The 27,524-nt window shown below is 43.0% G+C and overlaps 1 protein-coding gene across 1 annotated transcript in view; it reads left to right on the top strand.

Moving 5' to 3' along the window:
- The window catches only part of LRMDA (leucine rich melanocyte differentiation associated), a 539,681-nt gene that overhangs the window by 14,994 nt on the left and 497,163 nt on the right, over positions 1–27,524 (top strand). Inside the window, exon 3 of the mRNA XM_054983958.1 lies at positions 4,183–4,322. Within this exon, the coding sequence (XP_054839933.1) occupies positions 4,183–4,322 (140 nt within the window). The remainder of the gene's footprint in view (positions 1–4,182; positions 4,323–27,524) is intronic.

Genomic DNA, 27,524 nt, shown 5'->3' with positions numbered 1-27,524 from the left:
GCGTTATTTGGACCCTGTCGCCACAGATAAAGCTACCAGCATGTTTGGATATTGAAAACTTTTATAACATTGACAAGACAAAAATGTATTATAATTAAATACATTATAGCTTAGTAAGTATTGCCAAAAATTCACATATCACTAAACAGACCCTTGAAAATATGCTGTCTACAGTAAACTTGGGAATTATCATTATCTAAAGACCATAGAACATAAAACTTCCCATTCTATGCACTTTTGGGTGAGTAAAACCTTTTAATAAACAGTGTTTCTCTCATGACAAGGTTTATGAGAAGGAAAAAAAATCATAGGATTTTTTCCTCCAGTGCTCCTCAAAATTTCCAAAACTGAATTTGCCCCAATTTTTTTCTGATTTCCCCCCTTAGGCTTTTATACCCGTAATTATTGTTACCCACGGATCCTAATCCTAAACTCTTCACAATTTCTCTTTATTTTATTAAAACTATGACAAAAGTGTTGTAGTATGTATATAAATATGGGATAAACCGGTTGATGTTATCACAAGAAAAAGCTAACCTCTAACTCTAACCTCCCCAATTTCTCATGATTATTGCTTTTAGAAAAACTCCATTTAAATAAATACTGGAGCCAGTATAGAAAGCCACTGGTTAAGGAATGAATGGTGCAAAGTTAATTTATAAGCAAACAGTGACAAGAACTTCACACACGTGCATTTTTATATCATATAACAAAGCATAGTCTAATGTGAAATGATAGAAAGGCTTTGGACTTCTACTGAGGATGCCAAGAGACACTACAATAAAATCTTCATTTGAAAATATGAGGCGCCACAATGAAATTTCTGGGCGCCCTAGTGGCATGGTGCCTACAATTTGTTAAGCCCTGCCCCAAGTCTTATCCTGGTATTTAATGGGAGTTCGTGGCAACTTAACTTTTGGTTCTTCCATAACATTTTATAAAACATTAACATTTGAATGTAAATGATCACACAAAAAGTCCTGGGGAGGAATATAATTGGTTAATATCTATAGTCAAATAGACTTGATGCAGGGGACGTGAATATCTACCCTTTTTTTAAGCTCTGAGTTTGATAGGAGGCATGGCCCAGAGCGGGGAGTACATGCTTAACCCTTCCCCCCCAAAGCTATATTGAAGGAAAACAGGAAGCAGCAGGTGACACTTCACGTACCTCCCGGGTTATGTTTGGTTTGGCCTGGGGTTTGGAAGGAAGCATAGGGGGAAGGCCCTTGCGTTGAGTAGCTTTCCACTTTTGCTTGCAAGTAAGATGTAAACTGGTAAGCACAAAGAGAAAGGAAAAGGTTTAAGGGCAAAAGTTCTTTCTCCGTCCTAAGCCGATGCCACTGGCCTACAGTTATTGAGGTGAAGAAATGAGGTAAATTCCATCTGCAAAAGATAACAAAGATAACAGGAAAGCATAAATCAAAGTCGGGCGACAAGCAACATAAAAGACCTGAGCATTTAAGATAACAGCATAATAACTATGATACACAATTCCAGATATGATTGGGGAAAAACAGAAGAGTGAAACTGTTAGTTTAAAATAATAATTGCTGTCACTGGTTAGACAAAGATTTATCTGTGTGTGTATATGCTTGTATATACTGCGTATAAACTTCAGTGTATGTAAATCAAAGTAAGTATGGTTTTGGTAGAAAGCATTCTCAAATCAAAACGTTTCTAAATTCTTGAACTTGTGTGTTATGAAGTGTATGTGCTGGGATGTTCCTGTTTCAATTTGACCGCAGCCATGAACTCAGCTAGGTGATCTTAGGCAAGCCATTTTCTTTTTGCCTCAGCTTACCAACTATAATAGGAGCTAACGATACAGCCAGGTCTACCTTAAAGGGCTCTTCTAAGGCTCATCTGAGATAATTAGGGTTGCTTGCCAGTCTCCTAGTGGGGTTTGCAGAGCTCCAGGAATTACAACTGATCTTTAGCCTACAGAGGTGATGGTGATTTCATTACACAGATGAAAATACGATATAATCAACTGCTAGGACATTCACTGAGCAAAGTATAATAATGAACAACAGATAGGACATTCAGTGAAAGAGATACAATTGGTAATGGTAGCAGCAAATTTGAAAACAAGCATAGAGCTAAAGCACAGAGATAAAATCTTTCAGAAAACAAGCATAACTATTTACATGGCATTTTTAGCAGCGTAGAAACTCCCTAGTAGGCTCATGTCTACATCAGCAGACAGTATCCAACAGAGTAGCATATAGTACCTGTCCCGACCAATGCATCTATTTGAGCTACTTCTTATGAGACAGCCCTACAATGTGAGTAGAAAGCCCTCCTGAATGATTCAGTCTTGCATAGTTTGTGGAAAGTCAGGCGAGTGGGAGCTTTCCTGATCTCCTCAGGCAGGCCATTCCACAAGGAGGGGGCTACCACAGAGAAAGCAGGTGTGCGGGCAGCTGTTGATTTTACCCAACTACAGGGCAGTATCTGTTCAGAGGAGCGAAGCTGCCAAGGTGGAACAAAGGGGGAGAGGCAATCACACAGATATGAGGGGCCGAGACCATGAAGGGCTTTGAATGTGAGACTCACAATCTTGAATTTCACCTGGAGAAAGTGGCCGCTTTGGAAAGTGGACTGTATGGCAATATATCACAGTGAGGACCCTCTGCTCCCCAAACTCCGCCCTCCCCAGGCTCCACCCCCAGATCTCCAGGAATTTCACAACCCAGACTTAGCAACCCGAGGGCTAATATGTGTGGGTATGTAGGTATATATTTAACAACTCTCATAATGCGTACTATAGATGGCTGTCTTGGTAAATCTAGTGTTGCCACGTCCCTCTCCCCTCCTGCTGGGAGGTTATGGTTACTTCCCTCTGGGAGGTTACTTCTGGAAGTGATATCGCTTCCAGAAGTGACGTCACCGCCCCAGCCGCGTGTGGTCTCGTGCTCCGCAAGGAACTAATTTGTCCTGTTTGAGGCCCAAATTGGTCCCAAACGAAGCACGGGAATGCTCCCATGGCTGGCGTAACGACGTCACTTCTGGAAGTGATGTTGCTGCACCCCCAGGGAGTGTTCGCACAGCGCGTGTTCCCTAGGTGCCTACTGGTGGTGGGCCACCTCTGAGGGGCTTGCTACCTCCCGCTGATCATTGGGCAATCACCAGGTGAGGGGGCAAATCCCCGGGAGTTAGATACAGTGAAATTTTGTGGGGGCTTTTCTACAGGTGTCTTGAAAGCCTCCCTGTTTTCTGTCCAAGTCCTGTGGACATAAAGCACAGCTGGGTCTGGTTTCTTCCTCCTCCTTTAGCGCCTTAGGGTGCTGTGCTCACGAAGCTGAGAATGCAGAAGTGGGACAGTCCTTGGGCTTAGAATCCTCTGTCAAACACACATTTAGACTCCAAAAAATGAACATTAAGAAAACGTAGCTTGGCTCCAATTACAGTAATAATTGTGACAGTGGCTTGTTTGTTTGATCAGCAGAGTCTCTGCAAGGTTTCTTAAATGTATATAACTTGTCTTGCAGATGTGGCCACATTAAGTCATTTTCAAGTTTAAGATATCCAAGACTGCAGAGTCATTTGCTGTATAGCCACTCCAATGGCAGTGTGTGGAGTTTCCTTCCACTACAAAGCTTTGTGTGCATTACGTGTTGCCGTCTTTTATTGCCAAAGTTCTCAGAGAAACCTGTGCTGAAGCATTTATGCCTATGCACTGGTTAACTAAATGCTGTGGTTTCACAAAGGACATTTCTCTGTCTGCGAGTCCAGTTCTCATTGGCTGTGGTCATTGGACTCTGTTTTGCAAACTCATTTTTCCAACAGACTGTAATACGTTTAGTGATGAATGTACTGTGCAAGTAACTGCTTGTTGCCATGTTGGAAAAGTTTCATGGCTGCAACAATGACTAACCATTTCCCCATACATCATCCATCATTTTGTCAAAGTTTTTAATGTTTTGCAGAGAGGAAAGAAAAAGAAGAAAAGAGAATTTGGAGCTGGGGGGGTGGGGGAACACAAGCAAATTCTTTCATTCTGTGCCAAAAAACTGGCTTGGACTGAGTCCACCTTTGCCCTGGGAACAGTTAATGTGACATTTTCCTGAATGCCATTTGAGGTGTATGTGTCAGAGGGAGATGGCTGTCTGTTACTGCAACATGGCTGTTTAAAAGCTTTTCTTTCATTCATGTTAATGCATCCTTAATTTTAGACACATTACAGAATTAGAAAGCCTTCTGGATCACTTGGTGGAAGCAGCACCTTCCTTGGAGTACCTCAGTTTGCTGGGAAATACGGCCTGCCCAAATGAGCTGGTATGCAAAGACAACGATGAGGGGGATTACCAAAGATACAGGTATGTATCCTGAATCACCAGTGCTGTTGGACTTCCCGACAGAAAGTATTCGTCAACATTTAAATGGCTGCGGAGATAAAAAAGCAATTCAATGGAATTAGTGTGATCTAATGTGGGTTAAACTCAAGACACAGACTAGGTTGGAGGGCTTGGGGTGATGGTGTGTGTGTGTGAACGAAGACAAAGTAGGCCCCTACTCTCTCATCATCTTTAGCTTTGTGCACAACTTAAATATATGCTGTTTGCTTGCTGGCTCTGTCCTTTTCCTACATGTGTTCAACTTGGTGTCGGCACACAGCTTATAGTGTACACATCAAGGATCCTTATTCAGTCCAGGTGGTCACTTTAGACACGCTTCCTATAAACAGCCATGTCACAGAGGAGAGAGAAGGGGGAGAAGGCTGTCTCCAATGTCAGATTATAGAAGACATTTAGGATTTCTGGTCTTCTGAGGCTCAGATTCTGATATGCAGGGCCCAGAACTAAGGGGTGGAGCCTGGTACAATAGGGTGGAGCCTACTGGTACCTAGTAGGAGCAAACTGGCACCTAATGAGTCAGGGAGGGATCTGGGTCTTTTATCAGGTTTGAGCCTAGAGAGATGAAGTGAATGGCAAAACCTCTTGAACCAAGCAGAAAATAACCCTGGTGTCTCTGAGATCTAGCGGTTGGGCTGTGAATCAGCACTCTGCTGGTTTGAATTCCACTACTGCCATAAACTCAGCGAGTGGCTTGAGTAAGCCACTCCTTTCCGGTCAGCTTCTCAGCTGTATTCTGGGGATAATAACAACCATGACTTTGTTCACCGTTCTAAGTGGGGCACTAATCTGTCTAGAAGAGTGGTAGATAAACACAGTTATTATCTTTCTCCAGAAATCCTGAGAAAGAGGCTAAATTCCACACATTTTCAGATCAAAATCTGAGTTCTAATTTCAGGTATCCATGTTGGACTGCAGTAGCGGGACTTGAGTCGCATGGAACCTTAGAAACCAACAAGATTTTCAGGCTATAAGCTTTTAAGAATCAAAGCTCCCTTCAGCTACAGACTGAAGATCTTTGACCCTTCATACCCCAGTCAGGAGGTGAGTGGTGTAAAGCAAAGAAGGGAATCAGGATGTAAAGAAGAATCAGAAACCTCGACCAGGCACTTTGATTTCCTGCCTAAAATACATCAGGCCTAGTGACCCAGGACATCCTGTTGTTTTTGGCATAGGCCCCATCACTGTTGAAGTGTCTGGATACATGGACTCCATTCTCAGACCGTATTTCGGCCACCATGGATGCTGAGTCTTTATACACCAATATCCTCCACAAAGGCGGGCTACAAGTCATTAGGAACACCATCATTGACAGCACCACATCTGACTTTGCTTGTTCACATCCACTACTTCTTCAGATCTGGTGAAGATTTATTCCTTCAGATTAATGGCACAGCCATCACGGGCACTTGTATGGCACCCAAATATGCCAATGTTTTAATTGCTGACTTGAGACAGTGCTTTCTTAGTTCCCACCTGCTAACACCCCTCATGTACTTAGAATTATTGCTGACATTTTTATCATCTGGACCCCTCTTTCCCATCATCTGGGAAAGTAGCACTGGAGGAATTTTACCAGGCTTTCAGCAACTTCCCCCTCAACATCAACCTGACCATGAATCAATCCACATAGAAAGTACATTTTTTAGACACCACTGTACACATACATGATGAAAGCTCAAGAACCACCGTATACAGGAAACCTACTGATTGGCAAACATATCTCCATGCCTCTAGGCACTATCTTAAACACACCAAACAATCCATCGTTTACAACCACAGTCACATCTGTTCCAATCCCTCTGATGGAGATTATTATGACCTGCAGGATCTACAACACACATCTTTGGAATGACAATCCCCACCTGATGTAGTCAGGAAACAGATCGACAAAGCCAGAGTAATACCAAGGGATAACCTGGTACGAGATAGGCCCATACAAAACAACAACCGAATGCCACTGGTGGTCATATACAGTTCTCAACTCAAACCAGTTCAACAACATGTCATTAATGACTTGCAACCTATGCGGGACAATGATACTGTTTTCTCACAAGCAATGGAAGGCAAATGGTTGTTGGGGGTTTTCCGGGCTGTATTGCCGTGGTCTTGGCATTGTAGTTCCTGACGTTTCGCCAGCAGCTGTGGCTGGCATCTTCAGAGGTGTAGCACCAAAAGACAGAGATCTCTCAGTGTCACAGTGTGGAAAAGATGTAGGTCATTTGTATCTACTCAGGAGGGGTGGGGTTGAGCTGAGTCATTCTGTAAGAGTTTCCCAGGGTGTGGAATGCTAATGGCGGGAGGCTTCATTGTATCCTGAGGAGGTTCTTTTGCATATGGATTGGTGCTTGATGTGCTAATCTTCTCTGCAGGGCTATTGTCGGGTGTGGAGTGTTTTGTTGGCCTGGTGTTTTTCAGAACTGGAGCCCATGCTCTGTTCATTCTTAAGGTTTCTTCTTTCCTGTTGAAGTTTTGCTTATGCTTGTGAATTTCAATGGCTTCCCTGTGCAGTCTGACAAAGTAGTTGGAAGTGTTGTCCAGTATTTTGGTGTCCTGGAATAAGATACTGTGCCCTGTTTGAGTTAGGCTATGTTCAGCCACTGCTGATTTTTCAGGCTGTCCAAGTCTGCAGTGTCTTTCATGTTCTTTTATTCTTGTCTGGATGCTACGCTTTGTGGTCCCGATGTAAACTTGTCCACAGCTGCAGGGTATACGGTATACTCCTGCAGAGGTGAGGGGGTCTCTGCTGTCTTTTGCTGATCGTAGCATCTGTTGTATTTTTCGGGTGGGTCTGAATACTGCTTGAAGGTTATGTAACAGCCTTATTCCATCATTGTCTGACAACCAGTTACTTCCAATGGGACAACGAATTCTATGAACAGATGGATGGGGTGGCCATGGGGAGCCCACTCAGCCCAGTTATAGCAAACTTCTACATGGAACATTTTGAAAAAACAGCTCTAGAATCAGCACCCCACAAACCCAGTGTATGGTTCCGGTTTGTGGATGATACATTCATCATTTGGAGCCATGGGGAGGAAGAATTGATGGAGTTTTTGAATCATCTCAACAACATCCACCTGAACATACAATTCACAATGGAGAAAGAAAGTGAGGGGAAACTCTCATTCCTGGATACCTTGGTCATCCGCAAAGCAAACTTTCAGTTAGGTCACAAGGTCTACAGGAAACCAACTCACACTGATCGGTACTTACACAAAAACTCCAATCACCACCCCCGACAGAAAAGAGGCATAATGAAAACATTAGTGGATCGTGCAAGACGGATATGTGAGCCGCGCTTTCTCAATGAGGAAATTAATCATCTAAACCACGCACTTCAGGCAAATGGCTACTCCAGAAATGAAATCCGAAGAGCAATCAAACCCAGGATGAATCAAACAACCAAGGAAAAACAGTCACCTACAGGAAAAGTGTTTTTGCCATATATCAAAGGAATTACTGATCAGATGGGAAAGCTTATGAAAAAGCATAACCTTCAAGCAGTATTCAGACCCACCCGAAAAATACAACAGATGCTACGATCAGCAAAAGACAGCAGAGACCCCCTCACCTCTGCAGGAGTATACCGTATACCCTGCAGCTGTGGACAAGTTTACATCGGGACCACAAAGCGTAGCATCCAGACAAGAATAAAAGAACATGAAAGACACTGCAGACTTGGACAGCCTGAAAAATCAGCAGTGGCTGAACATAGCCTAACTCAAACAGGGCACAGTATCTTATTCCAGGACACCAAAATACTGGACAACACTTCCAACTACTTTGTCAGACTGCACAGGGAAGCCATTGAAATTCACAAGCATAAGCAAAACTTCAACAGGAAAGAAGAAACCTTAAGAATGAACAGAGCATGGGCTCCAGTTCTGAAAAACACCAGGCCAACAAAACACTCCACACCCGACAATAGCCCTGCAGAGAAGATTAGCACATCAAGCACCAATCCATATGCAAAAGAACCTCCTCAGGATACAATGAAGCCTCCCGCCATTAGCATTCCACACCCTGGGAAACTCTTACAGAATGACTCAGCTCAACCCCACCCCTCCTGAGTAGATACAAATGACCTACATCTTTTCCACACTGTGACACTGAGAGATCTCTGTCTTTTGGTGCTACACCTCTGAAGATGCCAGCCACAGCTGCTGGCGAAACGTCAGGAACTACAATGCCAAGACCACGGCAATACAGCCCGGAAAACCCCCAACAACCATCGTTCTCCGGCCGTGAAAGCCTTCGACAATACAATGGAAGGCAAACCTTTTCTTGCCCACAGATAGCTCTTTAATCTTAAACACAAGCATTCTCAGGGACCAAGGCCTGCAGTAAACCAAGAGGCCAACTCTGTCCCCGTATTTACTCCGGCAACACAATCACTGGACTTAACAACTCCAGTTATACCTTCTCAGGTTCATTCACTTGTTCATCTTCCAATGTTATATTCTATAAAGTGTCTGCAATTCCCTTCTACTCTCTATATTGGACAAACAGGTTAATCCCTGAGCAAAAGAATAAACGGACATAAATCTGACTTTAAATATCACAACTTTCAAAAACTAGTGGGAGAACATTTTCATCTTCCAAGGCATTCCACTGCTGCCCTAAAAGTGGCTGTCCCCAAACAAAGAAACTTCAAAGGCAAATTACAACGTGAGATTGCTGAACCTGAATTCATTTACAAGTTCAGAACAATGGAACTTTCAGGACTGAATAGAGATATAGGATTCTTATGTCACTACAGATGCTCATTTCTGCTGTAATTCAGCTACATTGTACTTTTACATCTTGAATCCTTTCTTTGCTTCATCCTCTCACTTCTGGCTGCAGTACAAAGGGTCAGGGATCTCCACTCTGCATCTGAAGAATACCCTGAAAGTCTTGTTGATCTCCACTGGTACTACTGGACTCAAATCATTCTAAATCCGCTAACCTTAAAATCATTAAAAGAAATAGACGGATTTGAGCCACTAGACACAGACTGGAGGGAAATTCCTGTGCACTGCAGACCTCACTGAAGTTCAGTCATATGAAATAGCATTTGCACTTACGGCATATATCCGTATGAACCCAGTGCTTTTCTGAACTGCCACAGCTTTGGAAGTGACACTAGCTGTGGGTATAAGCCCTGTATGGAGGCACCATTTTGAACAGTTAATGCCTTTATGGGTATTGGGTAGGAGCGCAACTAGTAGCTCCAAGGCAAACTATCAAGTATCAGGAACCAGGAATTTAATTTTCCTTTTCTAAGTCAGATCTTAGAAGCTGAGCAGACTTGAGCCTGATTAGTGCTTGGATGGGAGTCCTCCAAGGAAGTCCACGCTGGAAAGATGAAGTCAGGCAATGGCAAAACCACCTCTGAGGTTTGCCTTGAAACCCCTACAGGGGCCAAAAGTCAGCTGCAACTTCATGGCAATTTCCACCACCAAGGCTTAGGTCAGTTTAACCATGCCACAAGATGGCATTTTTCTACCCCATCTCTTGCAGTGTCTACAACTGGTGACCAAACACTGTAACAACAGGACACAGAGAAGATGAACAGGAGAATAACATGCATAGTTGCAGTTTTCACTAGAGATGCTTAAATACCCAGTAGCTCAGCAACATGGAGCCATGTTTTCGATGAACTATTGGTCTGTTCATTAACCTGCTCATGGCTGTATGGCACATTGCTTTAATGGAGGGTTGTTATGTGCCCACTAGCACTTCAGCAGTCAGCAGGAGAAACCATTTTTTTTTTTAAAAAAATTGCCATCAGTGATGGAGTGACATCACTTCTGGGGAAACCCAGAAATGATATCATGTCTGTCTAGGAATCACCAGGAACTCTAAGGAAAAACCACAGAGTTTTTAGCAATTCCCAGAGAGGACTAATGTCACTTCTGAGTTTTCCTTGAAGTGATGTCACTCAGGCACTGATGGCTGCCACCCTCCCCACTTCACCCAGACTTCTCCTGGTTGCCAGGCCAGAACTGGCAACGCTGTCTCAACCATTTCTTCCTAACAGTACAGTTCAGCTTCTCAAGCATACATAGTATCCCATGGCCTGATGGAGTTCTACTCCCCTCCTTCTCCATTCAGCTGGCAATTGTTTAAATAAACAGTTTTATATTACTTACAAATCATGTAACTAAATGCTGTGTTGAAAAAAAGAATCCTACCATTCAGTGGTCGTCTAAGTAGACCTTAGTGATGTTAACAGCTGTTGATCTACTGGGATCAGCAGCATTCTTTTACGCGCAGAGTTTTGCAACAACCTGAGACCAACCTGTTCAGCAGGTATTAAGTCATTCAGTGCTGAGCCAAACAGACCCAGTTCGATTCTCTGATGAGTTTTCTGCAACATTTGCAATGTCCCTAATTTTCAGTTGCAACTATGCACTTCATATAACATTTAGCTGTTCTCAGATGAAGTCAAGTGCGAGATGCCACTTGATTGTGCAGTCATTGATTTGACTGTGTGCATGCTTTTTAGACATGCTGGCGAATTTCAGGACAAAGATGGCTCAAACCCACCTACCTGCCTGTAAGTGATGCTAAATATGGCTTGTAGAATTAGCACATGCATTCTGAAATTATCAGTGAAGAGGGTCTTGATTAAAAACGTACATTAATTGCTTCAATGGAAAAAGTATCAGAAACCTGAAAGGGAAACTTGTCTAGGAGAACTGGTACAGGCAGGGCTTTTTTTTAGCAGGAACGCAGTGGAACGGAGTTCCGGCACCTCTTGAGAATGGTCACATGGCCGGTGGCCCCGCCCCCTGATCTCCAGACAGAGGGGAGTTTAGATTGCCCTCCACACGATGTGGCGTGGAGGGCAATCTAAACTCCCCTCTGTCTGGAGATCAGGGGGTGGGGCCACCGGCCATGTGACCATTTTCGCCAAGAGCAATTTAAACTTTAAAAAACTCCCTCCTTGTTCCAGCTGACCTAAAGTGGCGTCATTGTGCAGTCCTGAGTTCCACCACTGAGTTCCACCACCTCTTTTCCCAGAAAAAAAGCCCTGGGTACAGCTGCACTTTCTTTTCACCTCATGTTGTAGTAAGTGCAGCTTGTATCCAGCTAGATGAGCAAGCTTATAGCTCTCTGTGTAGTGATAATCCATGTTCAGTGTTTCAGAGTCTTGAAAACCGATTTAAAACTATCCTTAGCCTAGAGATTTAAAAAAAAAATCACTTCCAGCAAGCCAACTGCTGAATTGTGCATAAACGTGTCATCTTGGCTTTTGCTAAGTGGCCTAGATTGAATAAAATATTTTCCCATCGCCTTAACCCCAAACTGGAAAGCGTGCTGGCGGTCGAGCTTACAAAGAGCCTGAACATGGTGTCGTCATGTAAATTTATGAGGCGTTTCACCACAGAATTGCTTAAAAATGAATGATATCTCTACAGTTTACTGTTTTTCACTTTAAGTACATTTTTCTGACAATATGCCTTCTATTAATCATCTAAGCAAAAGCAGTACCTTAAAGGAGCTATTCAGAGGCAAGAACCCATGGTTCATTTAGTACTGTCTGGGAAAAAAAAGTCTTCTTGAGTGACATTCTCTGTGGTTATTTGATGTAATATTTATAATATGTCACACAGCTCTACATCAAAACCATCGTGCCTATTGTTATATTATTGACTGTGCAAAATGTTGATTTGCAAAAAAGAGAGGGAGAAAGGTCAAGATAGTTTTAGAGCACATTATGTGAAGTCATCTTGCCAAAATTGTGAAGGGTATGATTTTTATTTCTTGACACATGCAATCTCATCAATATAAATCTCCTTTTTTTGCCTCCAAGAAATACTTTTGACCATTTTTTTGAGGGGAATGGTTAATGGGAACCAATTTGGAAGGCCGGAGAGGTAGTTGTGTTAATCTGTTGCAGCAAAAGCAAGAAAGAGCCTTGTGGCACCTTAAAGGCCAGTAGATTTATGACATCACAAGCTTTTGTGGGTCAGAGGCTTGCCATCTCCTTGCCCAGGGCAAGGGAACCCCTCCCCCACCTGCTGCCCCCCAGCCTGGCTCACTTGGGGGAGAGAGAAGAGCGTTCGTGTGCTCCTGCACTTCCCCTTTGTGCCAACCATGAAGTTGCTGCTGGGAGCGCTGAAGCCAAGCTCAGTAGAAATCTTCAAATGGAGGACTTCTACTTAGCTTGGCTTCAGTGCTCCCAGCTGCTCCTCCATCACACTGAAAAATGATGTCATTTTCTGGCATGATGGGGGCGTGTGAGAGTGCAGGAATGTGAAGTACATGCAAGGAATGTAAGTACCCCACTGCTCTCAGCCTCCTGTTCTCCCACTTCGGCCCCTGAGTCCTTGGCAGAACTCAGAACTCTCTTTGTTAGGGGCATGAGGGACTGCCCTCAGTTGTCAGGTATGTAAACTTGGGGTCAGAGAAGGAAACAGTAAGAGCAAAAGGTCCTGACATGCGAGGAGTACAGTCAGCCCCCGACATTATTGTGCAGAACTCAAATACAAAATAAAACCCATCAAGTCGCAGCTGACTTAGGGTGGCCCCATGGAGTTTTCAAGGCAAGAGACAAGCAGAGATGGTTTGCCATTGCCTGCCTCTCTGTAGTAACCCTGGCCTTTCTTAGTGGTCTCCCATCCAAACACTGACCAGGGCAGACCCTGCTTAGTTTCCGAGATCTGACAAAAAGAATGGTCAGAATTCAAAGAGCTATTTCAAGCATACCTCAAGGGTTTGACCATGGCCAGTGGGATTTTTCTTCTTTCATAAAGTGCTTGGGGGTGGCCTCAGCTTCAATGTACTTCAATTGTAAGGAGTACGCCCAGACCTGGATAGTCAGATCTCAGAAGCTAAACAGGGTTGGCCTTGGTTTGTAATTGGATGGGAGACCTCCAGTGAAGACCAGGGTTGCAAAGGCCGGCAATGGCACACCACCTCTGTTAGTCTGCTGCCATGAAAACCCTACCAGGGGTTGCCATAAGTCAGCTATGACTTGAGGGCACTATCTACCACCAGTAAGGAGTCCAGTAGCATCTTTAAGACTAACCAACTTTATTATAGCATAATCTTTCAAGAACCACAACTCTCTTCGTCAGATGCATGCGTCTGACGAAGAGAGCTGTGGTTCTCGAAAGTTTATGCTATAATAAAGCTGGTTAGTCTTAAAAGTGCTACTGGATTCTTTACAATTTTCCAGTAACAGACTAACATGTCTAACTCCTCTGGAAATGTGCTTTGCTATGTGATATGGGGAGAGGGGGAAGATGTTAAATAAATTGAAGTCCAATGCCCTATGGGTTTGTAAAATTGTGTGGTTCTTTTGATGTCAGCTATAATCATTTCATTTGTAAATGAATATATAGATGTTAGACCCTGACCTGGATGGTCCAGGGTAGCCCATTTTGTCAGATCTTGGAATCTGATCAGGCTGGGCCCTGGTTAGTACTTGAATGGGAGATCACCACAAAAGTCCAGGGACACTCCACAGAAGCAGACAATGACAAAACACCTCTGAACATCTCTTGCCTTGAAAACCCAACAGGATCTTCATAAGTCGCCCCTAGATTTAGATTCAAGGCTTCCATAGACAGGAAGTCTCCAGTTGTATTCTGCATACATTGTGGTGTGTGTGTGTGTGTGTGGCAGCAAACAGACTTTATGGCCCTTCTCAACAGACAGTGTTCAGCTTCTGATGTCTTAATACAGCCAAAATAGTTTTAGTTTTAAGTTGCAAATCTTTATCGACAATTGATTATTTCTTTTTTTAAAATGCCTATATCTAGCATGGTCTCTTTCCACGAACTGGTATACCGGTTCGTTTGGTCGTATTTAAAGGGGCGTTTAAATGGCCATTTCCCCAGAGAAATGGCCATATAAACTTTTCCTGCCACTTGTAAGTGGCAGATCCCTTTAAACTATCAGCTGGCAGGCAGCAAGGGGAGGATCCCCCCCCTCACCGCCTGTCAGCTGATAGTTTAAAGGGACCTGCTGGCGGCTGGGCCCTTTAAACTGCCCAAACCCCACCCCCACCCCTACCTCCAGCATACCCCACCAACCCCCAGCCCCAGTTCCAGCCCCACACTTACCTTCCCTTGCAGTGCACGGTGTCCTTCCTCTCCTCCTGGGAGGGGCGGGAAGACCATTTTTGGCTTCTCCCACCACTGCATAGGCCTGCAGGGTGGCGGAGGAGACTGAAAATAGCCTCCCTCCCCCTCAAATGGCCATCGCAGCAGGTCCCTTTAAACTATCAGCTGGCAGGCGGCGAGGGGGGATCCCCCCCTGCCGCTTGCCAGCTGATAGTTTAAAGGGACCTGCCACTTGCAAGGCAGGAAAGGGCCCTTTAAACTGTTAAAGGCCCTTTCCTTGCCACTGCTAAGGCCAGAAAGGAGCATTTAAAACCCATGAACACACGAACCATGAACTGGTTCGTAACTGGTTCAGTTCCGTGCCAGTTCGTGGTTTGTGGTTCGTGAAACCCACGAACCTCATGGTTCATTTGGGGTGGGTGGGTTCATGCCCATCTCTACTCTTTACTATTCTGTGTGTATGTGTGTATTGCTGGATTGTTATTTAAGTTAAAACAAACTACTACAAAGTGAAAACTTTAAATGTTAGACATTTGATATACTTTAATAATTTTGAACAATGTTTAATAGCAAAACCAGCATATCTCTGTTAGAAAATATTTTTGCAAATATAGCATTGGAACACTTGTTTTGGACTTGGATGATACATAAAGGTCTCAAAATTTCCTTTGTGTAAGTTTAATAATGTGCATGAGTACCATTACTATTATGAAGTATTAGTATTATTACTAAGTATTGCCGAGTGCTTAAATGTTACTCAGTCAAAATACGGAGAGGGTTGCTGGAGAGAGAGATTCTAGGACTGAAAATAAACATGACAGGCAAAGCAGCATAATGCCAAATAACCTCATCTGCAATCTGTGCTTTGAAGATCTGGAGAAAGCAAAGGTCGTGACCTAGAGATCAAAGCACAAAGAGTCAACACAATAATTGCTAGTTGCTTGTCTTGTACCACCACTCCTTCTGTTCTGTGGTGGGGGTCTATTATCTGCAGTGAAAACATGAACCATGTTATTACCAGCCTGTGAAAAATTTGCTGGGTCAGAATGCAATACAAAGTATTTTAAATGTAGGTGACCTTACTCATTTTTATTTGTGAGATAATGGTGTAGGCAAGGTGGCTTGTATAGTTTTAGTTTTTGTCACTCTTTGAACTTGCAGAGAGGTGCACTGTCCCAATGTTTTGGCCCTTTCTTTTTCTTTTATTTTGTTTGGCTAGATTTCTTTTTCTGCCGCATTTGCAATTCTCTTACCATGGGTTTTTTTTTAAGGCTATTCTTTATGGACGCACAGCCTTTAAAAAAAAAAACACGATTCCTTATGATAATTCTTGAAGAACATTTTGGGGGGGGGAATTCTAGGCAAATTCTTGGGGGGGCGGGAATGAGTTGTCCTTAACTGGTGCTTCCTTTGATCTAAAGTTATCTCCTAAAGCAGTAAATCCTCCTCAAAGCAAAGTAAACTTTCACTTGGGTCTTACAGGACTATTGCCTTTTCCAAATGAGGTGACTTGCTGTTGAGATGAATATTTTGATGGAAACATTTTAAATTAAATGAACAGAAGATTTCATAATATGGCTGTGGTGATCCAAATGACTTAACAGAGCAGTCCAATTCGCGGTTACACCTGTCTAAGCCCATTGATTTAAATGGGCCTAGATTAGGGAAACCCTGTTTAGGCTTCCATTGTTTGTCATTCCATGAAGTGCAAGACTGGCTTGCCCACTCAAGGAATTACCAGGTTTCCCCGCCAAAATACATGTTTCTCAGTGTGCATCTTCTCACCAGTTTGGTGTAGAGCCAGTTTGGTGTAGTGGTTAAGAGCAGCGGGACTCTAATCTGGAGAACTGGGTTTGATTCCTCACTCCTCTACTTGATGCCAGGTGCATGACCTTGGGTCAGTCTCGGTTCTCTTGGCTTCACCCACCTCACAAGGTGATTGTTGTAAGGATAATAGTAACACATTTTGAAAACAGCTCAGAGTGGGCGTTAAGTTGTCCTGAAGGGCAGTATATAAATCTAATGTTGTTCTTGTTGATATTAACACCACTGTGGTGCAATCAGTAATGTGTTAGATTTAAGTTCCAATCCCCAACATTATCTCTCAATCTAACCTGCCTGATAGACATGTTGTGAAGAAAAATGGGACCTTCCTCTGCCTCCTGGCTTTGCCACCCAGGAATGAAAATGTGAACAATTGTTGTTTTCATTTTTGTGCATTCCAGAATGCTGAGAGACCCAATTCTTGCCAATTAAACGCAAGTGCAAGGTAATGGAGCAGGACAAAAGCTGAAAGAGATGAGAGAGAACAAAGGGGAGAGGCAAATCTGTGGACATAGGAAGCAAAGCCTGACATACTGCAGTCTGCATACATCTGCTGTTTTAGGGCCAAGCTACAAGTGACAAATGACACTTGAACGGCAAGTGAACAGACTCACATGTATTCCTCCCTGTTCACTTGCGCACCACTTGCGCTCCACTCAAGCACAAGTGGAGCGCAAGTGAACAGGGAGGAATACATGTGAGTCTGTTCACTTGCCATTCAAGTGTCATTCGTCACTTGTAGCTTGGCCCTTAGTTGCTCCGATAGGGGATATGCCCTGTTGCATGACCTGTCAATTGGATATTCCAGTGGCTTATATACTTTTTCCCTTTACCCCACATGCTAACATTGTTGTGATCCAAGATTTAGAACTTGCTCTGCACTTGAGATGTGCAACAAGCACACTGAGACATTTTAGATTCATGCAGTGGTCAGTATGAATCACTGTGATCGGAGATTTTTCAGAATTTGGAACGTCAATCAGTGCCAGCAACAATGTACTGCTAATAGGGTTGCCAAGACCCTTTACGCTTCCGCCAGGAGGGGGGATCTGGCACTCACCTGTTTAGACTCCTTTCTCTCGTGCACTCCTGGTGCGGCACAATGATGCCACTTCTGGGAGTGACGCCATCGTGTCCAGTGGTGGGCATGCTCCTACCCCACTGCCGGGCATGATGACATCACTCCCAGAGGGAGCATGCCCGCTGTTCACTGGCCCAGGAGGATTTTTGTTTCCTGGGTCCATTCCCCAGGACCCTTTCCCTCTGCTGGCCAAGTGAGTCATCGTGACAGAGGGCAGAGGCTGGGAGCAGGGGATCCCCCAACCACCACTGGGGACTGGCAGCCCTAACTGCTAATGTATAGCATTATTTGTGCCAGGTGGAAAATAAATTTTTGCCAGAATTTGTAATCAGTATTGATTACAAATTCAGTATCTAACAGTAATCCAGATGCACTAAAAATTACTTATTAGATAGGTATGTTTGGAAGGCGTGTTGGATGTCTTGCAGAATTTACTTTAGTGTGCAAACCTAGGATTCATCAACCCTGCCAAAGGGGAAAATAAAGGCTAGATCTATCCAGAAGGTATATGTTCCCAGAGATATCTGGCTGGCCACTGTTGGAAACAACATGCTGGACAATATGTTTATCCAGCAGGAGTCTTTTTCATATTGTATTTGCATAAAACCTCCTCATTCAGATGTAGTATACCTCTGAGCAGGGCTTTTTTTCAGCTGGAACGCGGTGGAACGGAGTTCTGGAACCTCTTGAAAATGGTCACATGGCCAGTGGCTCCACCCCCTGATCTCTAGATAGAGAGGAGTTTAGATTGCCCTCCACGCCACTGGCGCAGAGGGCAATCTAAACTCCCCTCTATCTGGAGATTAGGGGGCGGGGCCACCAGCCATGTGACCATTTTCGCCGAGGGCAATTTAAACTTTAAAAAACTCCCCCTTGTTCCAGCTGACCCAAAGTGATGTCATTGTACGGTCCTGAGTTCCACCATTGAGTTCCACCACCTCTTTTCCCAGAAAAAAAGCCCTGCCTCTGAGTATTAAGGTGTAGGGGATGAGCATAAGGTGATGGCCATCATTTTCATTCACTATGTTTAAGAGAAATTTTGCTCTTAGAAAGCGAATACCAGAATACACGGACTGTCAGTGTGATTGAGTAAGCCCCTTTTCATGTTTTTGGCTTTGGACCAAAGGATCACTTTTCACCCACCCACGTACTCTTAGTTCAACCTGTTCCATATACTCTTCTTCATGTTAGGTTGCACAGAATGGGAGCACATCCATTAACTGCCATACATTAAGGTACCAAGAGGCATGTTGAATTTTAGATTATCAGAATACTTTCATGACCTTAATTTCTCATAAATGGGTTGCTTCTGAATTGTAAGCAGAAAAAAAAAAAGTTTCTGCTGAAATTTTATCTGATGCAAAGTTTAAGACAAGCTGGGTTCCTCCTCCTTGCAAAATAGTTCAGGAGCGCCTTTAAGCCTAACCAACTTTATTGTAGCATAAGCTTTCGAGAACCACAGCTCTCTTTGTCAGATGCATTTGACAAAGAGAGCTGTGGTTCTTGAAAGTTTATGCTACAATAAAGTTGGTTAGTCTTAAAGGCGCTGCTGGACTCTTTACTATTTTGCAACTGCAGACTAACATGGCTAACTCCTCTGGATCCTTCTTGCGAAACATCTGAGAGAAGTCAAAAGTTTTGATGAGCCTTGCAGAATTTCTCTTACAAATAGTTTTGGTGAGTTATTGGAGGAGGCAGACCCAATCTATGTATGAACCAGGTTGGCAGTGGCGGAAAAATAGTCTTATTAATTTATTATGTGTGTTGGCGTTATGGATTTATAAACAGAATCTGTGTGTGATAGTGGTAGTACAAAAAGCCCCTGTTGGCCCTGTTGAAAACAGCATTGCTTGCAAGTTGTTCTGTCTCCAGTCAGATCACTTCTCTCAACACGTATGACTGTTTAGTTCAGCCATTCGCTTCAGTATCTGCTGGAATTTTGCCAACCCTGTGAAACGCTTTGAAAATATACACCTAAGCACCTTGACAGGTCAACATTAAAGCTACAAAAAAACAATGTGAACTGTAGGGAACAGTTAGCAAATTGGTAAATGAATTGTTAATCTCTATTGTCATTTCCACTTATTTGTTGCTGAAGTAACATAAAATGGTGTTGTGTTTCTTCCTCATGTTCTGCTGCAAATGATTTGCCCTTCTGTCTGTCATGAGTCATGACTGAGCTCGGTACATTCCTACCCCCGCAACTATCACCATCCCAGTCTATTTCCGCTGTGAAAATGCAAGTCTGGGGCAAATATAATAATAATGTAGAATGTACTGCGCAAAAGTGCGGGCATACGTTTCTGCAACTGTCAGGGTTTTATCACAACACTCCAGAAAGTCAACATCATGCTTGGTTGTTTAAAATACCTACGCCCCTCCTTTCCTCAGCTACCAACCATCTGTTCAAGAATAGTAAAACCCAAATCTTTACAAACTTTTATTTATATACCCTGTTATGTTGTTTTTTGAAATATCTCAGAAATGGACTGTAATGACTCACACTTGGCAATCTGCCTTGAATCTCAATGAGAAAGGCGGACTATAAAAAATGTAAATAAATAAACTTAAAATAGGAAATCTGATTTTAAGCATTCTTTGTATTTATTTAGATATTTATTTAGATATTTATACTCACCTTTTCTCCCCAATGGGGATTCGAAGCACCTTCTAACATTGTTCTGTCATCTTCCGTTTTATCCTTCCAGTTGAATTCTGAATCAGGTTCAAGGTGTTGGTTCTTACCTTTAAAGCCCTGAGCGGGTTGGGACCGGCATATCTTCGGGACCGTCTCTCCCTGTATGTTCCCCGGAGACCACTTCAATCAGCGGATAAATGTTTACTGGTGGTTCCCGACGCTAAGGAAGCCAGCCTCGCTTCAACCAGGGCCAGGACCTTTTCAGTCCTGGCCCCAGCCTGGTGGACTGCTCTGTCAATGGAGACCTGGGCCCGGCGGGACATATTATTGTTCCGCTGGGCCTGTAAGACAGAGCTGTTCTGCCAGGCGTTCGGTGGTTGAAGGGGGCGGTGCCTTGTCGGCCTCCCACCTTTGGGGGGGGTTCTCCCCACCATTTCACCTTAATGTATTTGGTTAATTTATTTTATTACTGTTTATTGTATGTTGATTTTAGAATTATTGTTTTCTTGTTTTTATTGATTTTAACTGTTGTTCACCACCCCTGGACCCTTCCGGCTCACAGATACAGTTGTCTATCTGATGTTATTTATGCTGACTGCAGTCCCGAACTCCCAAGCTCAAGCAATCCATTGGCCTCTTAACAAATAAGGAAATGTCTCATTTTACTAGTTCAAAGCTGGCCGTGAACCGAAACAAATAAATAACATAACACACCACCCAGAGCCCCTGAGGATGGGCAGTTTATAAATCATCATCATCATCATCATCATCATAAACAATTCTGTGAGGTAAATTAGGCTTCGTGTGCACGACTGGCCCAAGTCACCCAGCGAGCTTTCATGGCAGAGTGGAGACTCAAACTGGGACCTCCCAGATCCCAGTCCAACACCCTAACCACTACACAATGATGGCAGCAGCAAAGAAAACAGGAACAATCAGCAGTTAAAAACATAGGAAAATATTAACAAAATTTGACTTGTCTAAAAGATTGACTTGTCTAAAAGATTGACAGAGTGAGAAAGGTATTTCTGGGGAGAAAGGCTAGCTGGGCAGTCATCACAGAAAAAACTTCTTTGTTTTAAATGGATATTGTGCCTCTAACAGGGCTTGGAGATAAAACCATAGAATAGTATGACAGCCATACACAAAATTTGATTAAAGTTCCCCCACAATCAGAATTTGAACAAATCAGCAGCCCAGAAAAATAGTTGCCAGAATTGGAATTTTGAGCTTGTAGCTAAAGCAGCCAAGCCAACCCTTCCAAGAGAGTATCTGTTTTTTCTTTCTCTGGAGCTATGGCTGCCCCCTCCTCCTACTACCGCAGATAATGATAAGGAACTTATTTCACATCACGTGGTTCTAGCTTCATTCATTCATTTATAGTCTGCCTTTCTCACTGAGACTCAAGGCAGATGACATAGTGTGCAATTAGTACAGTCAATATCAAGGACATTTCAATAAAAGGGGATGGATGGATGGGTGGATGGGTGGATGGATGGATGGATGGATAGAAATGCAAATTTACAAAGACATAACATCAGCAAAAATCCAATCAAGAGTTGAAGAAATAAGTAATTCTAAGACTGGCATTAAACAGCATAGAGTGACCCAGCAGGATCATATTTAAAGCAACAGATAGGGTGTAATGGAACAGATATTGCATAGTGGTGAAGTCTGTGTCCATATCTCTTTAGGGAAGCATCTCTTTGAGACAACCTCCCTATATGTTAAGAGTTATAGGCCTATATCTCTGTTGAATAATGACTATAAAATTTTTGCAAGAATTATAGCGGAAAGGCTTAAAAGATTTTTAATGGAATTTGTAGGGGAAGAGCAAGCCGGATTCTTACCAAATAGACAAATTAGAGATAACTTGAGAGTAGTGTGGACACCATTGAATACTATGACAAGCATCCGGAAAAAGAGGTAGGCCTGTTCTTCGCAGATGCAGAGAAAGCCTTTGACAATTTAAACTGGGATTTTATGTTTTTGACAATGGAAAAAATGGAAATGGGACAAGAATTTATAAAAGCAGTGAAAGCTATATATACTGAACAAAATGCATCGTTAGTGATAAACAGTGACTTGACAGAAAAAATTGAGGTAAGAAAAGGTACAAGACAAGGATGTCCACTTTCACCTTTACTGTTTGTTATGGTGCTAGAAATACTTTTGAGGCAAATAAGGGAAGATGATAGCATCAAAGGTATAAAACTCAAAGGGTTTTCTTACAAGTTTAGAGCTTTTGCAGACGATGTGATGTTTATAGTGGAAGATCCAGTCCAGACATTACCAGCACTGTTAGATAAAATTAAAGAATTTGGAGATCTGGCTGGGTTTAGTATTAACAAAACCAAGTCGAAATTGCTCTGTAAAAATATGACAAAAAAGAAACAGGAGGAATTAATGAACGTTTCAAAGTGTGAAGTGGTTCAGAAAACAAAATACCTGGGAATAGAACTATCAGCTAAGAATATAGACTTATTTAAAAACAACTACGAAAAATTGTGGTTACAGATAGAGAGAGATTTGCTGAAATGGAATAAAATGAACTTGTCACTGTTGGGACGTATTTCAGTTGTAAAAATGAATGTACTACCTAGAATGATGTTTCTGTTTCAAACGATTCCAATTGTTAAAGATAAGAAGCATTTTGATAAATGGCAAAAGAGGATATAAAAATTTATTTGGGCAGGGAAAAAAACCAAGAATCAAGATGAAAGTGCTGTGTGATGCAAAGGAAAGGGGAGGCCTTCAGTTACCAAATTTGAGACTGTACCATGAAGCGATTTGTTTAATTTGGTTGAAGGAATGGGTAAAATTATCTAATTTCAAATTGTTAGCTTTAGAAGGGTATGATAACTTGTTTGGTTGGCATGCGTATCTATGGTATGAAAAACATAAAATGGACGGTATGTTCCAGCGTCATTTTGTGAGGAGGAATGTCTTCATGATTTGGCAAAAATATAAGAAATTTATGGGAGAAAAAAGACCTATGTGGATTGTACCGGCAGAAGTGGTGAACCCAAATATGTATTATAAGGGGGAGGATTGGTTGACCTACAAAGAGCTATTGTGGGGTGATAGAGACAACCTCAAAATAAAAAGTAAAGAGGAATTACCATTTGATTATGGTTGGTTGCAATATAGACAAATTAAAGATGTATTTGAAGCTGATAAAAGAAATGTGGGGTTTAGATTAAAAAATACAGAAATAGAAGAAATTTTGTTTGGTGAAGAAGTAAAAATGATTTCTAAAAGGTATAAAATTTTATTAAAATGGTATACACAGGATGAGGTTGTTAAAACTCAAATGGTGAAATGGGCAATAAACGTCAATAAAGAAATTACAATGGAAAGTGGGGAATATTTATCGAAGAACACTTTGAAGACTTCTACATGTAATAATTTGAAAGAAAATGGTTATAAGATGATGTATAGATGGTATTTAACGCCGAAAAAATTAGCAAATGTAAACAGTGAAATGTCAAACAAATGTTGGAAATGTAAAAAACACAAGGGCTCTTTTTACCATATGTGGTGGACTTGTGACAAGGCCAAAATATTTTCGTCTAAGATTTATGTGGAGATGCTGTCAATTTTGAAGTGTAAACTGTTGAAGAGCCCTGAAATGTTTTGCTAGGATTAAACATGCAAGAAGTAAATATGGGGGACAGGACACTGTTATATTATTTATATACATGTCCCTTGTCCCTGCCGGTGCCGGCTGTACAGGGGCGGTGGCCGCCGTGTCGAGAGAGCAGGCCGTGGCCACTACAGCTCGCTCTCTTGCCACCTTGTCCCTGCTGGCGCTGGCTGCACAGGGGCGGCCACGGCGAGAGAGTGAGCTGCGGTGGCCACAGCTTGCTCTCTTGCTGTGGCCACTGCCACCCCTTTGCAGCTGGCGCCGGCAGGGACAGGGGTGGTGGCGGCTGTGGTGAGAGAGCAGGCTGTGGCGGCCACAGTGGTAGTGGTGAGAGCAGCCTGCTCTTACCACCGCCACCTGCTCTCTCTCTCTGCTTTCACTGCCGCCCGCTCTTGTGGTGCAGGAGCGTGCCCCTCACCCAGGGGCGCACCACACCACCTGGGGAGAGGGCGCCTCAGAGAGCACACACCCCTGCCGGCCAGGGAAGTGGGTGCAGGGGGGAAGGGGGGAATTGGGGAATCCCCTGCCTCGGGCGGGGGGATGGCAACCCTATACTATAGCATAGATCTAGGAGGCCAGATTGGCCATGTTGAGGTAAGAAGCATCTTCCATGCTAGAGTGAGGTTGTAGAAAGCATTTTTTGCAGCTGCCTTAACTTGCTTTTCTAGCAGTAGCTCAGGATCCAGTATAACCTCTTGGCTCTTTACAGAGTCTGCAAGAGTCAGACAGACTGCACTGAAAGTGGGCAGTGCAATATCTTCCAATATCTCTGCCGTACCAGCTTCTTAATGGTCTGCCTCTGTTTCGTAGATAGTTTTTATGCTGCTTGTGTCCAATGGCTTGTTTTTTAGTGGCTTGTTTTTTAGTGGCTTGTTTTTTGCATTGTGTTTTTAATTGTAAGATCCCTCTAGCAGGAAACAGACAATGCAGCGTAGAAATATTTTGAATAAATAAATGAACACCAGTCCTGGGGAATTCTGAAAGGGGGCTCGGCGTGTGGTTTTTTAAATGCACATACACTACATTCCCTTAGCTAGTATAAAATGTCCTACCTGCAGAATGGAAAATTTGGACCCTTTTTCATTAAACAGTGGCCCCATAACTAGCAGTTTTATAAGTTGACAGCAGTTGCACTGTGTCATGCAATTTATAGATCCTGGTGCCTGCCATAAAGTGTTTTATGACGGCTGCATTCTGTGTGATTAGTAGCTGTCTTTTTCTGCAGCCATTGCCGTTTGATAATAGTCTTAAAACACCCCAAATTACTTACCTGCAAGCAACATTCCAGATAGTCTGTGCTGACAGTTTGAATAAGTTTAGTGCCCTTTTGTTGTGCTTTACCTTCAAAACAAACTGATTGAACCATCAATAGCTCCTTGGAAGCTGACAGAGGCCTGTCATCTGGTTTAACCCTCTGATAGTAGGTTATCTGTGGGAGTTAACCTCTTTGCATTGTTAACTGGTATGTTTTATGTACTATGCAACTTTAGGATACTACTTTGATAACCTTAGTAACTAAGTCATACATCACCATAAAGAGATCTGGAGCAACAAATAATCCTGGATTAAATTTACAAGGGTTGGGTTTATCTTACAGTGTGTTCTTTTATGTGGTTTTAGCCATTATTTTCTGTCTTGGGACTCCCGCTTCAAATGGAGGCATAGATACCCCTCTCATTTGGAAAAAACAAGGGTCAGTATCCAGAGACCTGCTTCCAGACACCCCAAGAGTTTAATCATGCCCAGCAGGACTTTTCTTTTTTCACGAAGTGTTTGGAGGAAGTATCAGCTTCCAGTCTGCTTTGCTATCTGAGATGGGGAGAGGAGGAGGGTGTTGAAGAAACTGAATTGCAGTGTCCTTTGGGGTTGCAAAGCAGTTGTGTGGGTCTCTTGATGTCAACCATAATAATTGGACTTGTAAACTCGTATAGATGGTAACCAGTTTAGGGATAAAGCTATTTGTAGTACAGAATTGGGACCCTATGATATATATAATTTTCTGCATGCTGTTCCCCAACTTATAAACTCGTGTAGGTGGTAACCAGATTAGGGATAAAGCTATTTGCAGTACAGAATTGGGACCCTATCATATATATATATAATTTTCTGCATGCTGTTCCCCGACTTCTAAACTCAACGTATGTGTTGCCCGTAGAGTCCTTCTGGATATCTCGCAATAAAATCCATAAAACTTAAAAGCATTAACATCATCATGAAAAGAATTACAAAATATAAAAAAGTCAATACTGAACTGCTACCAATCTCAGGGTTGCCTGATCTTCTTGGCAGCCAGTGGGAGGCAGGACTGATCAGGCTTTTGTGTGCACATGGTCTCGGACAGCGTACAATCACATCACTTCTGGAAGTGATGTCATCATGCTGCTTGCAAGTGCACTTCACACAGGGCTGGATTTTTAAGAATTGGCTTGTAGGGGCTGAAATTGGTGATGTCACTTGCCATTTGTCTGTGTTGCCTGCTGATGTTGGGCAATCACTGGGTGGCTTGCCACTTCCTGCCAATCACCAGTGCTTGGTGGGCAGAGCAGCAAACCACCAGGACTTAAGCTGCCAGCAGTGGGCACCTGACAAGCCTAACCAATCTAGATAAGTGTTATGAAAATAAGCATATTGGACATGTTGAGTGGTCTTTGTAACTAGAGGTGGGCATGAACCAGGAAAATACTGAACCATGCAGTTTGTGGTTCATCACGTTTCACGAACCACAAACCATGAACTTTCATAAACTTGCCCTGGTTCATGGACTGGTTCGTTTGGTTCATGAAAACATCACTTCCAGGGCTGCAGAAGGTCACTTCTGGGGCTGCAGAAAGCCCATCTCCCCATTGCCTAGGAAACTGACTGAGTGGTGCCAGGCTGTCCTGCAGTGATGAACCGAAAAACAAACCAAATGAACCAGCCTAAAGTTCATGGTGGTTCATCAGAAATGGGCTCTGATGAACTGCTGGTTCACGAACCACGAACTGGCTCAGTTTGTGACAAATTTTGGTTCTATGTCAGTTCGTGCCCACCTCTATTTGTAACCAAATGTCAGGCAAGAGAACAAGCCTGACAATAGATGAGAAGCCACTACAACTAAGGAGAATTTAATCATTCTCTTGAGCTTTGGCTCCAAAGATGGAAACTCTTGGAGCAATATCTCCTCTGATGTCTTAAATCTCAGTAGAGGGGTCCTCATGGATGCATATGATTCAGGAGTTATCCGAGCGTATTCCTAGTCCCAGAAAAATCTGAAATATGGTAGTCAGTGCTGCTTGAAGAGAAAAAACAGAGGAGGAATATGGGGCAGGGATAAGCGTGTGGGGCTACAGAATGTATGGTTCGACATGGAGCCTTAGATGTGTGTTGCATTCCCCTCTTTGATGGAAAGAATTTGTGTGGTTGAGCTTTAATTCCACTGTTCTTCAAAACGGCATCATTATTGCAAAGCTTCAACACTGATGACAGGGTAGCTTTTAAAGCCTGCTACAGATTGCCTTTTTATAGTCCATCATCCTCTGCTACACAACATCTGCACTGCCAAGATGATGGGAGGAAGATTTCTTTCATATGATACAGATGGCTGTACTTTTTCAGCCCCCCTCCCCTCTCCCCGACCACTGCTGCCATCTTTCCTGCTATGGAGCTACTTGTTCTTTTTCTTTTGGGAACAAATTCTAGAAATGTTGAATAGAAGAGACGATTCCTGCCGAAATAATTCTGTTGCAAGTTTCGACTTTCTTAGACCGGCTTAGACAAGACTGATATTTAGGGCTCTGATTCAAAGATGACAAAGAGATGACAGTGCTGCCTGAATCTGTTGTTGTTTTTGTGGCTGCCTGCTTCATGATGGCATCCTTCACTCAGTCATTAAACATTTGCTGATTTTCTAACTGTGATGTTTTCTGCACCCGAATAT

This window comes from Eublepharis macularius, chromosome 6 (assembly GCF_028583425.1).
Source record: "Eublepharis macularius isolate TG4126 chromosome 6, MPM_Emac_v1.0, whole genome shotgun sequence".
NCBI classification, from domain to species: Eukaryota; Metazoa; Chordata; class Lepidosauria; order Squamata; family Eublepharidae; genus Eublepharis; species Eublepharis macularius.
Note: the sequence above shows the minus strand (reverse complement) of the source record. Positions and strands in the feature narration are given on the sequence as shown.